General features: G+C 46.6%; 1 protein-coding gene across 2 annotated transcripts in view; it reads right to left on the bottom strand.

Moving 5' to 3' along the window:
* GABRD (gamma-aminobutyric acid type A receptor subunit delta) overlaps positions 1–9,619 on the bottom strand; it is a 39,106-nt gene extending 29,487 nt beyond the window's left edge. The window contains exon 1 of one of the 2 annotated variants that reach the window (XM_083513132.1): positions 8,296–9,619. Coding sequence is in view for 1 of the 2 variants with exons in the window: in XM_083513131.1 (XP_083369257.1) it covers positions 8,296–8,363 (68 nt within the window). In the remaining variant the exon portion in view is untranslated. The remainder of the gene's footprint in view (positions 1–8,295) is intronic. The other variant, XM_083513131.1, reaches the window with a different exon arrangement.
* Positions 9,620–13,157: the final 3,538 nt, after the last annotated feature.

The following is a 13,157-nucleotide window of genomic DNA, read 5'->3' as shown; positions in this document are numbered from 1 at the left end:
AGCAGACTTTACTCTGAGTGTCCCTCCTTTCCCACATCTGTCCCCAACAGACCACTGTCCTTGATTTTTTCCCCCCGCTTGGGCGATTCTTCCAAAAATTTCATTTGTGCAATTTGCTAGCGTCGTCGTTCTTCGAGGTTCAGCTCCCTCCCCCTGGGTCTCCAGAAGCTTAAGGAAGGTGAGTGGGTGGACGGTTGGATGCAAAGCATCTCAAGTGCACATGTTGGCAAATGCAGACACGAGGGGAGCACTGAAAAAGCACACCGTGCACTGCGCTGTTTGCTGCTTCGCACATTTTTGCAACTGCTGTTGGTAACACATAGTGGGACAAAGTGTGTTTTGTTCGAGACTGTCTTGAAGCAAAACAACACATACACTCTCTTGGCGTCTAACAAAAGTGGGTCTTCAGGAATGCATAATAGCACAGATTAGGAGTGGAGGAGAAATTCAATTTTGTTTGCATTTTAATGAGAGATGTCTGAAACTAATATGTGGGAATGGGTCTATATTTTACTTATCATCCTGATCTCCCAGGAGAAAGTCACTATTGTTTTAATTCACACAAGAACAGAGTATAGGTGGTTTACTAGAACCCCAGAGGGATGGGGGGGGGGGAGACACGACAAATTTGCTTTCATTTGCATTCCAGTTAGAAACTAATTCACATTTCTAAAACCAATACATGAACTGAAATGTACTTGTTGAAATTCACACTTCTCTGAATTTTGCGGTATGCACAAACAATATTTCCAAAAATACATACAACGTTAAAGCAAAAATTTAATGACAGTAATGTACAATGCATTGATGGGGTATTGCTTGTAAAAATGAGTAAATCATAACTGCATAGAAAAATGTGGTTATTAGGACAATATTACACCAAAAAAGGTAAGGAGTTTTCATGATTTTTTTAAATTAAAAAATCACAGATTGATGCAGAAATGTGGGAAATGAGATGGGAAGAATGAGAAACTGAGAGATATTGACAGATTCGCCCAATCCTGGTACAGAGGTGATCTTGGTATGAAAAGTGACCCCATCCTCACTTATCACTAAAGGTAAAGGTAAAGGGACCCCTGACCCTTAGGTCCAGTTGTGACCGACTTTGGGGTTGCGGCGCTCATCTAACTTTATTGGCTGAGGTAGCCAGTGTACAGCTTCCGGGTCATGTGGGCAGCATGACTTAGCCGCTTCTGGCGAACCAGAGCAGCACAGGAAAATGCCGTTTACCTTCCCGCCAGAGTGGTACCTATTTATCTACTTGCACTTTGACGTGCTTTCAACTGCTAGGTTGGCAGGAGCAGGGACCAAGCAACAGGAGCTCACCCCGTCGCGGGGATTCGAACTGCCAACCTTCTGATCGGCAAGTCCTAGGCTCTGTGGTTTAACCCACAGTGCCACCCACGTCCCTCACTTATCACTATAATAGGCTAAAAACACACACACATATACTATAGTAAAAATTCATGCAGTTTATGAAAATCTGCAAAGAGGTCCTAAATGCTTCAGCAGCATAACAGACAGCCAACACCATCACTGCAGTCCATTGAAAACTGCTGCTTCTACCTGAAAGCGAAAAGAGGTCAGTGAAGACACCAAGTGGATCTCAGTGGGGAGAGCATTCCACAATGAATAAGTCCCCGCTGCCCCCACCAACTGAATTTCCACCCGCAGGAAGGGTCTCAGGAGATGAGTGAAGTTCCAGAGCTGATTCAGAGGGGAGGCGAAAGTGATGAAAGTACTAGGCTATGCACAGCTTTAGGTGCGGGTGGGGAGGGAAAATCTTTCCCGCCTACCTAGCTTTTTGAGAAACGTTCTGTGGGCCATATGCCAGTGGTGGGCGGGGCCACGGGAAAATGTGGGCAGGGCTACAGATTAAATGCTCCTTTTGCACCATCGGCTTCTCTCTGCACGTGCTCACACATTTCTGCCTTCCATCTATGCAATCAAGAAGCATTATCTGAGTCCCAGCCCGGCAAATATAGTCAAGGAGTGTGTGAAGCCAGGTCAGTGAGGGCTATGGCCTAGGGAGAATATCAAGGAGCAGAGGGAGAGGCCGGGGGACTGCATTTGGCCCCGGGCATGAAGTTCTTGACCCCAACCCATGCTTTAGGTTTACAATAACATTTTATTTTGCCATGAATTTATTTTGAATACGTACATAATTGTTGGGCTAGACTGTTAAGCTCAGGGTCATGGGTTTGTGCCCCACTTTGGGCAAAAGCTTCCTGCATTGCAGGGGGTTGGACTAGATGACCCTCAGGGTCCCTTCCAACTCTACGATTCTATAAATGAGATACTAATAATTGATACTTAGGCCTGAATCTAATTGAGTTCTGTTCAGAGTGGGCCCACTGAAATCAATGGACCCAAATTAGACATGTCTGTTAACTTCAGTAGTTCTGCTCTAAATATAACTAGCACCAGATACAACCTATTGTTAATTTCAAGTAATATGTCATAAACGATATCATTGCAGATATATAATTAAATGAAATCCTTCTGTTTGATGCACTGATTAAGCTCAACAAATCAATCAGATCAGAAGGTGTTCCCACTACAAAATAAACCTCCAAATTCACAATGTTTATCTCTCCCACAATAATATATACCCACTGCATTCTTGAATTCCAATAACTTCAAACTCTACTTGTTTTATGACGTTATCATCCCATCGTCTCCCTTCCCTTCCCTGCTTGTTTGGCCTCTATGTTGTTTAGTCGTTTAGTCGTGGCCGACTCTTCGTGATCCCATGGACCAGAGCACGCCAGAGTTAAGCAGCCAGACTTTGGGAAAGTACGGCTTTTTCCATGCCTGACATATCCTCCTACAGTGTGAACTGCTGTCAAAAGACGAATGGTCATTTCATGATCTTCCCAGAGCAGCACTTATTTAATATAACCAAAGAATATTGACTAGAACTTTTAAATTGCTTTTTGAGAGCCTGTCCTCTGGAACAATTGGGCTGGCAATGCCTGCCTGGGTACAGTTTGTTCAGGCATTTCAGGACTGTTAATTTTTAGACTGGACAGTTCAGTATTTTGCTTTAGCAGTTTGATACTGGATTATTATTATTTTTACTGGCAATGGGTTGTATCCAAGTAAGCCCTACTCAGAGTAGACCCATTCATAATAATAATTTATTATTTGTACCCCGCCCATCTGGCTGGGTTTCCCCAGCTACTCTGGGCGGCTTCCAACAAAGATGAAAAATACACTAAAATGTCACATAATAAAAACTTCCCTGTTTTCATATTAATTCATATTAATGGACCCAAGTTAGTCATGTCTATCAACTTCAGTGGGTCTACCTTGAGTAAGGCTAGAATTGGCTACAACCCAGTATGTGTTTTCATTTGATTTATAGAATCATAGAAATGTTTAAGGGACCACAATGGCCATCTAGTCCAACACCCTGCAATGCAAGAATCTCAGTTTGTATTCTAGCCTTGTGATTTTAGGGTTTCTGCTTTGCAAACTGCTTAGGGTGACATCCAGTGCTAGTCCTAACAGACATAACTAACAGGTCTATTAGTCTCACTGGGCCTTCTCCGAGTAGGACTTAGTTGGATACATACAACCCTTAAAGCTTTGAGGGGAGAGATGTTCCTCCCTTTGGAAAGCCTTGTAACATTTAACTGGGGTTAATAAAAGCATCCTAAAGTTTTCTCCTTGTTAACAGGAATCAAAATCCTAAATCTAAAGACTTCAATCTTACACTAAGAGTAAGTCTCTTTGAACTCAGCAGGACTTCTAAATGCTTCTAAATGATGTACAGACAGAGGGGATTGCACTGCTAAATCCTAACTTGGCTCCTGCATCTTGTCACGCAGTGGTGGGCTGGGGGAAGTGGTTATCACTAAAATTCCCCCTTCAACACTAGCTATTAAAAAGCACTGGGTCAGCTGTGCATTTGGTCACTCTCTGTGCATCCCTCTTTTTTGAAAAATGAAAGCTTTCTCGCCTGTGCGAGGGTGATTGTGTTACCAGTGTAATCCACTCCAGCATCCTAAACCAGCAGTTCATAACTTGTGCTGTGAGGTGGGGGCAGAGAGAGAAACTCAATACCCTCTTGTGCAAGATGGCTGTTAGCTAAGCCTGACCTTAATTTTTATTTAATATTAAATGGGGGGGGGGGACGGATGACAACACATGACTTGAATACAATTTATCATCATACAATGCGGACAGTATTTAATCTTGTTGAGTTGTATCCAGTGCCAATCCTACCTAGAGGAGACCCATTGAAGTTAATGGACATGACTAACAGAGTTCTGTTAATTTAAATAGGACTCCTGTGAGTAGAACCTTGTTGGAGTCAACCCATTTTCTTGATCCTTCTCCCAAATCTCCTGCTGCCATGTCAAGTATTTGCATATATGCCTGCCATTCCATGCTGTCTTTTGGGGTTTGTCAACTTTGACCTTGATAAAGGTAAGGGTAAAGGGACCCCTGACCATTAGGTCCAGTCGTGGCTGACTTTGGGGTTGCAGTGCTCATCTCGCTTTATTGGCTGAGGGAGCCGGCGTACAGCTTCCGGGTCATGTGGCCAGCATGACTAAGCTGCTTCTGGTGAACCAGAGCAGTGCACAGAAACGCCGTTTACCTTCCCGCCGGAGCAGTACCTATTTATCTACTTGCACTTTGACGTGCTTTCGAACTGCTAGGTTGGCAGGAGCTCACCCCGTCGCGGGGATTCGAACCGACGACCTTCTGATTGGCAAGTCCTAAGCTCTGTGGTTTAACCCACAGCGCCACCCGCGTCCCTTGACCTTGACAGGCTGGTTTAAATCTGTGCAGCCAGAGCAATTTGCATTTCTGTTCTTCTCCTGCTTCAGTCAACAAAACAAAACAAAAAATTACTTGGGAAAACAGATTTTCAGATAAGGACCCCCAGGACGAACCAGAAGCCATCTAAGTTGGTGACCATCACTGTTATTATTATCTGAATTTTGAACCACTGTTCTCTGAATTTCCATGACGATGGATCATAAGGATCCAAAACATGCTGAATCAATAAAACTCTTCCTTATTTTTATTTCTGATGCTCGTTTTAGAACAACATTCCCTCCTTGCAAAAAAAAAAAAAAGGAAACAAAGAAGGAAAATATTACAAATATCATGGGGGATTCTTCCCTGCCCATCTTGTCAGCCCTGAAATACCAAGATTGACCTAGGTGTAGATTAGTAATATAATAACACCCCACAAGAATCTTCCACTGCATTATGAGCTGACACCCCCCTCCCCATCTCAGTTTCCACTGCATTATCAAATTGCTTTCTCCTACCATATCCACATCCAGAAAAGCTCCATGGCTGTTGCCTAGTTAACAGCATCCGAAGAAATGCCACCTCCAATTGCAGACAAGAGAGTTTTTCACCTATCAAATGTGCCCATGTGAACACCTGCGTGCAATTAATGGACAGACACATCATAAATGGGTCCATTTTGTTTCTCGAAACCCTTTAGCCTTCCTCGTCATAACCTGTCCCAGAGGTCAAGCAAGAGTCTGAACTGCCACACACATCCAACTGATCGCATACATACCCTGCTTTCAGATTGAAAAATGCACAACCTGTTTAAGGAACTTGCACCTAGCTGGAGGTTCTAGTTGTCTAAAGCACTGGTTTCGAATTGGTGCGTTGGGACCCACTACCAGATCGCAGCCTGACTTAAGGTGGGTTGCAAAAGCAGTATTACCAACATACAAATATATATTTTTAAAAATTAAGAAATGGGTCCCCAAGTGCACCATTGGGTTATAGATTCCAAGTCCTGAATAGTAGACAGATTTCACTACAGAATTGTTATTAGCAGTTGGCACCACCAGGGAAGGACTTTTGAGCAGAGTCCAGGGCCTCCACTCAGAAGGAAGACTTTGAGAGCCCCAAACACAGCTGGCTTAGCACTTTTCAAAGTAATACACATTACAATCTAAAAAGCCACCCCCCGCCACAAAATAGTATTAACCCCATTGCTATTATCATGTTTACATCAAAACATATCCCAGCCTCCAGGGTCCAGAGAGTTAAGTTTGCAAAAACATTTGCTAGAACACCCCCACCTCCCCAGGGTAGTCAAATGTAAATGAGGGTGGGATCCATAGAAATTAATTGACCTAAGTGGATCAGCTCCAAGTGGCACTAATATAGGACACAACTGAATGTGACTATAATAATTGCTATATGGACCATTAGTTTATTATTAGAAGTGTAAATGTAAGACTGCTTCCCTTGTCCCATCTGGCACAGGTTTACTCAGAAGCAAGCCCCAGACTTACTCAGAGTGAAATACTGCACCTTTTGAAAAGGGCAGAGGAAGGGAGACTGTCTACCTATGTGATCTGATCACCTCTGGCTGTCTTTGAGTATGCACTGAGTGTTTCTTACTTCAACTTCAGATAGCTATGGAGAAACTGAAAGGGGGGGCGGGGGGCTTTCAGCAAAGGGTTGGATTCAACTAAGTCCTACTCAGAGTAGACACACTGAAATGAATGGGACAAAGTAATGTCTAGCCATTCCAAAGGGTCTACTGTGAGCAGGAGTAAAGTTGCATACAATCCACTGAGCCTACTCTCAGTAGGGCACAAGCCACATTTGGGAAGAAAATGAATATATATTTTAAGCTCTGGTCCATAGCTCCTTAAAGTGATACCCAACCCCTTGGATGAACTCTCTAGGGAGATCCCCGGTTCCCTCCTGTCTAACAAGTAGGGCATATTTTGATTATTCTCTCTTCTACTGCAGAAAATCTCCTCCTCCTCTCCGCTGCCAAGTGATCAGTGCAACCTTCATCCGCCGCCCTTGGGAAGACCCAAGAGGGGCATCCGTTTGAGGGCAAAACTCCAAAGCCTTGCAGACAGATCTGCAGTGGCGATTCCCGAGTGCGAATCTCGCCTCCCAGTGCGGGGGAACTCTCAGCAAAGTCTGCTCTCTCTCTCTCTCTCTCTCTCCCTCTCTCTCTTTTTCTTGTTCAAGCCCCTCGTTCTCATCCTCGTTGGTAAAAGGGATGAGGGGTGTGTACGTACATCAATCTGTGTTTATGTCCGAGTGCGTTATTACCGTCCTTTATTGCGCACACTTCAGACGTACAGTTCATTTCTGCGCGCAATGCTTTCTTGCAAACGGGGAAATAATACCCCCAGCCAAGCGCACCCTAGGGCAGGGTGATGCAAGCCAACCAGCCCCTCCAACTGGGAGGGAACCCCCATTTTAACCCCAGTGCGACTTTCCTACTGAACTTACATAGGATGGGCTGAGAGCCTTTGTTAACGGGGGTCGGGGGAGAGAGTTGTACGCCGTATACTTTCCTTTCCCAGCTCGCATGGTGCACGAGCTCGTCGAAATCTCATAAACACTCTGCACATACCCAGAGGCAGCCTGTAATAGGAAAGCTCTCTGGCACAAGGCAGGGGGAAGAGAGATTCCTCAGCTAACATTAACTCGAATCCTCGGTCCCCCATGATTACTTTGGGATAGGCCCAGCGACGGTCGGAAGTAAAGGAAGAAGGAACTCCTGTACTTTTTAAGAGTTGCGCAGAAAAAAAGACATTTTCAGCGCAGGGGCTGGAGGCATGCGGGGGAGAGAATCCCCCTCTCCTGACACAACTATTTAAGAGCTAAGAAGGCCGGTGGTCCAGCCCTTTCTCTTGGTCACCCTAGGACAAGGATGGGGAGGCCATTGCCCCCTGCCCATGTTGGTCACCGCTGACTGTTGGGCACGCTGGCTGCTGGCCGGCAGGGTCCAGCAAACACCCGTAGAGCCACAGCTGCTCCGCATCCCTGTCCCAGGATGAGTTGCAATTTTGCTGGATCTTGCATTAAAAGAAACACACACACACACACACACACACACACCCGCCACCCGCCTCCTAATACTCAGCACTAGGGTCCTCAGAAGCAAGCCCCGCTTTGCCCTGTAATGCTGGGAGATCCTTCAGACCCATCTCTGAGAGCAAAACCCTGCTGACCTCTGCAACGCTCGGCTTCCGGGCTGACGCGCACAGGATCGCGCCTCCAGGGCGCTTAGGATGGCAGGCGTGCAGCCTAACCACTAGGCAACCCTACCTCGGGAGTGAGTCCCGCTCTGCTCCAGCCGCCTTCCTCTTGAGTTAAGCGCGCCTGGGGCTTGCAGCCCAAAGCCTTCGTCAGAGAGAAGTTTCCCTGCGCTCACTCAAACATCCTCCCAGCTGGGATCGCTGCCTTTAGATACCTATTTTTTAAAATAATAAAGCAACAAACCCCATTCTTACTAGAGAAGGGAGTCGCTTCCCACGGCGCGCTTGCTCCTCTTACCTGGTGCAGGTGTGCTGTTGGGTGCAGAGCAGGAGTAAGGAAGGCAAAACCCAGGTCAAAAATTCCATCTTTTCCTATATACGAGTGTGTGTGTGTTTAGATAGGTCCCCAGCGCTGTTCAGACGAGGAGAAGTTGACAAATCCCGGCCGGGCGGCAGCAGCAGCAGAGGCGGCGGCGCATCCTGCGACGGGGTAACGTCGCCATCCTTCCGAGAGCATCCACAGACTGGTCCTTCTCCTGCCCAGGGAGGAAGTTGGCAGAGAGCAAGTCCTCCTCACGCCAAGTGGCTCAGTGGCCGCCAAGGCGACCGCGCAGCTCCCACCATCGCCCCGGAGTTGGAGCCGGGGTAGCGAGAGAGGGATGGAGAGCAACTCCGGGACAGGCACTACCTGGCTGCCCTGCCTTGCCCCGCTCCGCTCAGAGGGGCGCCTTCCCTGGATGCCAAAGGCAACGCGCACCCGGGCACCCTAAAAATGGCACCCTACCCCACATGGCTCGCTCTCTCCCTCTCCCCCCCTCCCCTTCTCCAAGAAGGCGAAATTATTCTCCTTCTCCCGTTATTCTTCTTTAAACATAAAAAAGCAGATCCGTACAAAGCTGGTGGCCGAAAATAAACCTTCTCCGAAATTACAGATTTTGAGCATTACCAGAGAGAGCGCAGCAGCTGGAGGAGGAGGAGGAGGAGGAGGGCTCAGCGCCTCTCCACGTGCTCAGTTGGAGCCCAGATTTTGATTATATGTATATAAATAAATAAATAAAAAGAGCAGTCAGGCGGTCCCCAAGGCACAGCGAAGCGGGGTTGGGGAGAAGGCAGAGGAGGATGGCAGGAATTATTGGGAAGGAGGGTCTTGGAAAAAGAAGGCGAATTCTCTTTCTCCCCCACCCCCTACCTTTATTCTTCCTGGGAAAAACAAGCTGTCAGTTTCAGGAGGGATGGGTGGGTGTTAGAAGCACGCTCTTCTCCCCCGCATCCGTCAGTTTCAGCTCCAGAGGTGTGTTTTTTTGTTTTAGTGGGGGGTAACAGAAGCAGAGTAGTGCAAAAATGCCCGAATAAACTCAGCCACCCAATCTTGGGGAGGGGGTGAGAGTGTGAACAAAAAACTTTGTTTGAGCTCAAGGTTTCAGAAATCATCCTGGAAGGGGGGGGGTCATTGGTGGCCCCCCAGAGGCAGAATTGTCTTGGTGATTGGGGAAGGGCTGTTGCTTTATGGTTAAGAACCGGCTTTGGGTGCAGAAGTTCCCATGTCCAATGCCCAGCAATATCTGTTCAGGGTGGGAAAGACTCCCTGTCCGGAATCCTGGACAGCTGCTGCCAGTCAGTGCAGTCAATACTGGGGTAGGGGGACCAGAGGTCTGCCTGGGTCTTAAGGGAAGGACAGCAGATTAGTTATCAGAGCACCTGCCCTGCATGCCAAAGGTCTCATGTTCACTCCCCGACCACCTTTAGTTGGAGTAGGGGAAATTCCCTGCCTTAGCCACTGCCAGTCAGAGGAGACAAAGCTGAGCTAGGTGAACCAAAAGATCTGTCTCCACAGGCAATTTCCTAGGAGGAGAGTTGGAGTCCAACATTAGTCAGCAGAGCAGGAGGCTCTTAATCTCAGGCATGTGGGTTTTTGCCCCAGGCTGGGCAAAAGATTCCTGCACTGCAGGAAGTTGGACTACTAGATGACCCTGGTTCTCCCTTCCAACTCTATGATTCTATGATCTGGAGAGCTGTAGGTGCAGTTTGCCTGGCAAGTGTTGTAGTGCTTAGAGTGTCTGACTAGGACTTGGGAGGCCAAGGTTCAAATACCCATTCTGCCATGAATGAAGCCCACAGGATAACCCCAGGCCGGTCACGATCTCTCAGTCACAGGATGAGGATAAATGGAGAGAGGGAGAACCATGTATGCCACCTTTAATTCCTTGGAGAAAATGGTGGGGTATACATGCAACAATAAATAAATAAAAGTTATACAGTGGTACCTCAGGTTAAGTACTTATTTCGTTCCGGAGGTCCGTTCTTAACCTGAAGCACCACTTTAGCTAATGGGGCCTCCTGCTGCCGCCGTGCCACCAGAGCACGATTTCTGTTCTCATCCTGAAGCAAAGTTCTTAACCTGAGGTACTATTTCTGGGTTAGCGGAGTCTGTAACCTGAAGCATATGTAACCTGAAGCATATGTAACCTGAGGTACCACTGTACCTGCTGAAATTTCCCCTTCTGCACAGCTATTTAAGGTACGGGTGTAACCATTTAAAGTGTCCACTTTTTGCATTTCCCATCACACTTTGCTCTCTGCTGCCCTTCCTTTAAACTGGCCGTGTTCCTTTTATAATAGACAGTGAGCAGCACCATCCCATATTTGTCTATGCTCAAAAGTAAATGCTGTTAAATTACGTGACATTTTATTTATATACTCCTTTGTGGACCAGTACATGAATACAAAGGAAATATGCAATAAAAGTACAAGAGATTAAGTCAGTCAAAATGTTCTTATCCATCCAGAACCACATTGCCTCTGCTGCCGCTCACTTGCCAGAGTTGTGGGTCACTATGACTTTTCTTCAAGTTAGTGCAACAGCCTAAACACATAATTCAGCATTTCTATATTGTTTTGCTGTTTTACCAGCTTATAAAATTGCATTTTGATATTGTGTACTGACTTTTCGCTTGTGATCTTATAATTGTCATTGGCTTAGAGATTTTGTTTTATTAAGCAGTACACACTGTAAGTTATTGAAATGAAATGAAAACAGTATACAACCATCAAATCACAAAAACCCATCTCATTGGAGGTATGTTGGGTGGCCATCTGTCAGGGATTATTTAGCTATGATTTGCTGCATTGGAGGAGGTTGGGCTAGATGACCCTTGTGTTCCCTTCCAACACTACAATTCTATGATTCTATGGATATGCGCCAGGATTAAAGCTTCAGCAAAGATTCAGTCCTCTTCTAGATGGAATTAGATTTGTCAGAAGAAGATCAGTCCTTCTCCCAACCTCCACCTGCCACAGATAAGCCTTGTTCATTGTGAAACTACAGTTATCCAGCAAGACAGGTTTGTGGGTTTTTTGCTCCTGAAAACTGGTGGTGGTATTTAAAGAGTACTGCTTACCAGGGAGAGCATGCAATTGCTCTTTTTGAGGGGTGGCAAGATCAGCACACGCAAATGAACCTCCCCACCCCCCACCCCGACCAAGGGTTGTATTAGCTTCCATGCAAACCTCTGGTTTGCTGCTGCTCTGGTTTGCCAGAAGCGGCTTAGTTATGCTGGCCACATGACCCAGAAGCTGTACATCGGCTCCCTCGGCCAATAAAGCGAGATGAGCGCCGCAACCCCAAAGTCGGTCACGACTGGACCTAATGGTCAGGGGTCCCTTTACCTTTTTACAGTAGGCCGCTAGGGCACTCAAACAACTCCCCTGTTTCCTCCATCCAGATATGGAGGAGGCATTTTCAGTATTTAAGGCCGCATTCCAGCCAGGCAAAAACATGGGATGGCGGTAAGAAGCAGATCCTTTGCGGGGCGGGGGGTGGCTTGCAGAGAGTTCTAAGGGCCAGACTGATAGGACTAGAGGGCCGCTTTCAGTACCCAAGCCTGATGTTCCCCACCCCTTGCAGCAGAGGGTGGGGTTTGTGGTGTGCCTCATGCTTAAAGCTGGGAGTGGAGGAGTTGCCTTGTCTGCCTGCCTATGCCATGATACTTATTTTTAGTTTCTGATCGCTCGTATTTAAATAGACCCTAGTGGAAAAGAGGATGCAAGATGACAAGCCCCGCAGAAGTCTTGAGTTGGATAATCTCTCAAAATGCTCTTCTCAGAGATGTAAATCTGTTCCTTTAATCCAGGGAAAGATATGTTAAACGCCATTCCCACCCCCCACCCCCACCCCGACAATCCACTCCCTTGCAAAGCCCCAGCAACACAGCCAACTATGGGCTTTCTGAAGGGGTGGGTGGGATACTCGCTCCCTAACACGGCTGCTTAGTTTCTAGAGCAGTCGCCCAGTTAAATAATTCTTTGCAGATGAATCCTATGACTGTGAATTGATGTTAATGGAAATGTATTAAGTTGGGGCGAGGAAGCCCAGGCCCAAGGAAGTAAAATGTGGCCCACCACATCCCTCTGTCTGGCCCTTGGAATTCATAGAATCATAGAGTTGGAAGAGACCACAAGGGCCATCGAGTCCAACCCCCTGCCAAGCCACACCCCTCTTCTCAGGCCACACCCCTCACTGGCCTTGCTTCACACCTTGGTTGAGTGATTTTGCCTAACTAGGATGAATCCTTGAGCTGTGATGATGTCCCTTGCTTCTCTGGAGGGAGAATAGGGAACGGTGTGAGTGTGTCTAGAAACTAGGTAAAATTAACGCCTGTTGCTCCATCCATGTTTGCATCTGGCCATGCCCACTGCTAGCATATGGCCCCTGGAAGATTGTCAAAAAAGGAATGTGGCTCTTGGGGTGAAAAACACTCTCGTACGAAAAGAACTTTAGTGTAAATAAAATGACAACTATGAAGGGGGCAGGGAATGCCTGAATTATAAACTCAAAGCAGACGTCATCTTCAGAAAGGCATACCCTCCCTATTCCAAAGGCGGATGCTTCTTCTAAGATGGGCAGTTTTTATTAGTATGTAGATTAAAAATAATTTGCATTCCTTCCCCCACACACAATGTAACGGTCAATTTAATCAGGGGAACCTATTTGGTTGATTGGTTGCATTCATCAATCAAAAACATTTCAATCAGTCAGCTAAACATTGCACCCTTATTTATTTTTAAAATGAAATTAATCAGGAGTTGTCACACAAAAGGTCCTAGGTTCAAATCCCCAGGTAGGACTGGCAAAGAGGTTGAGTCACAACCAATCAGCACAGG

The sequence above is a fragment of the Podarcis liolepis genome, assembly GCF_965112155.1.
Source record: "Podarcis liolepis genome assembly, chromosome: 7".
NCBI classification, from domain to species: Eukaryota; Metazoa; Chordata; class Lepidosauria; order Squamata; family Lacertidae; genus Podarcis; species Podarcis liolepis.
The sequence above is the reverse complement of the archived record's forward strand: the minus strand, read 5'-3'. Positions and strand labels throughout refer to the sequence as shown.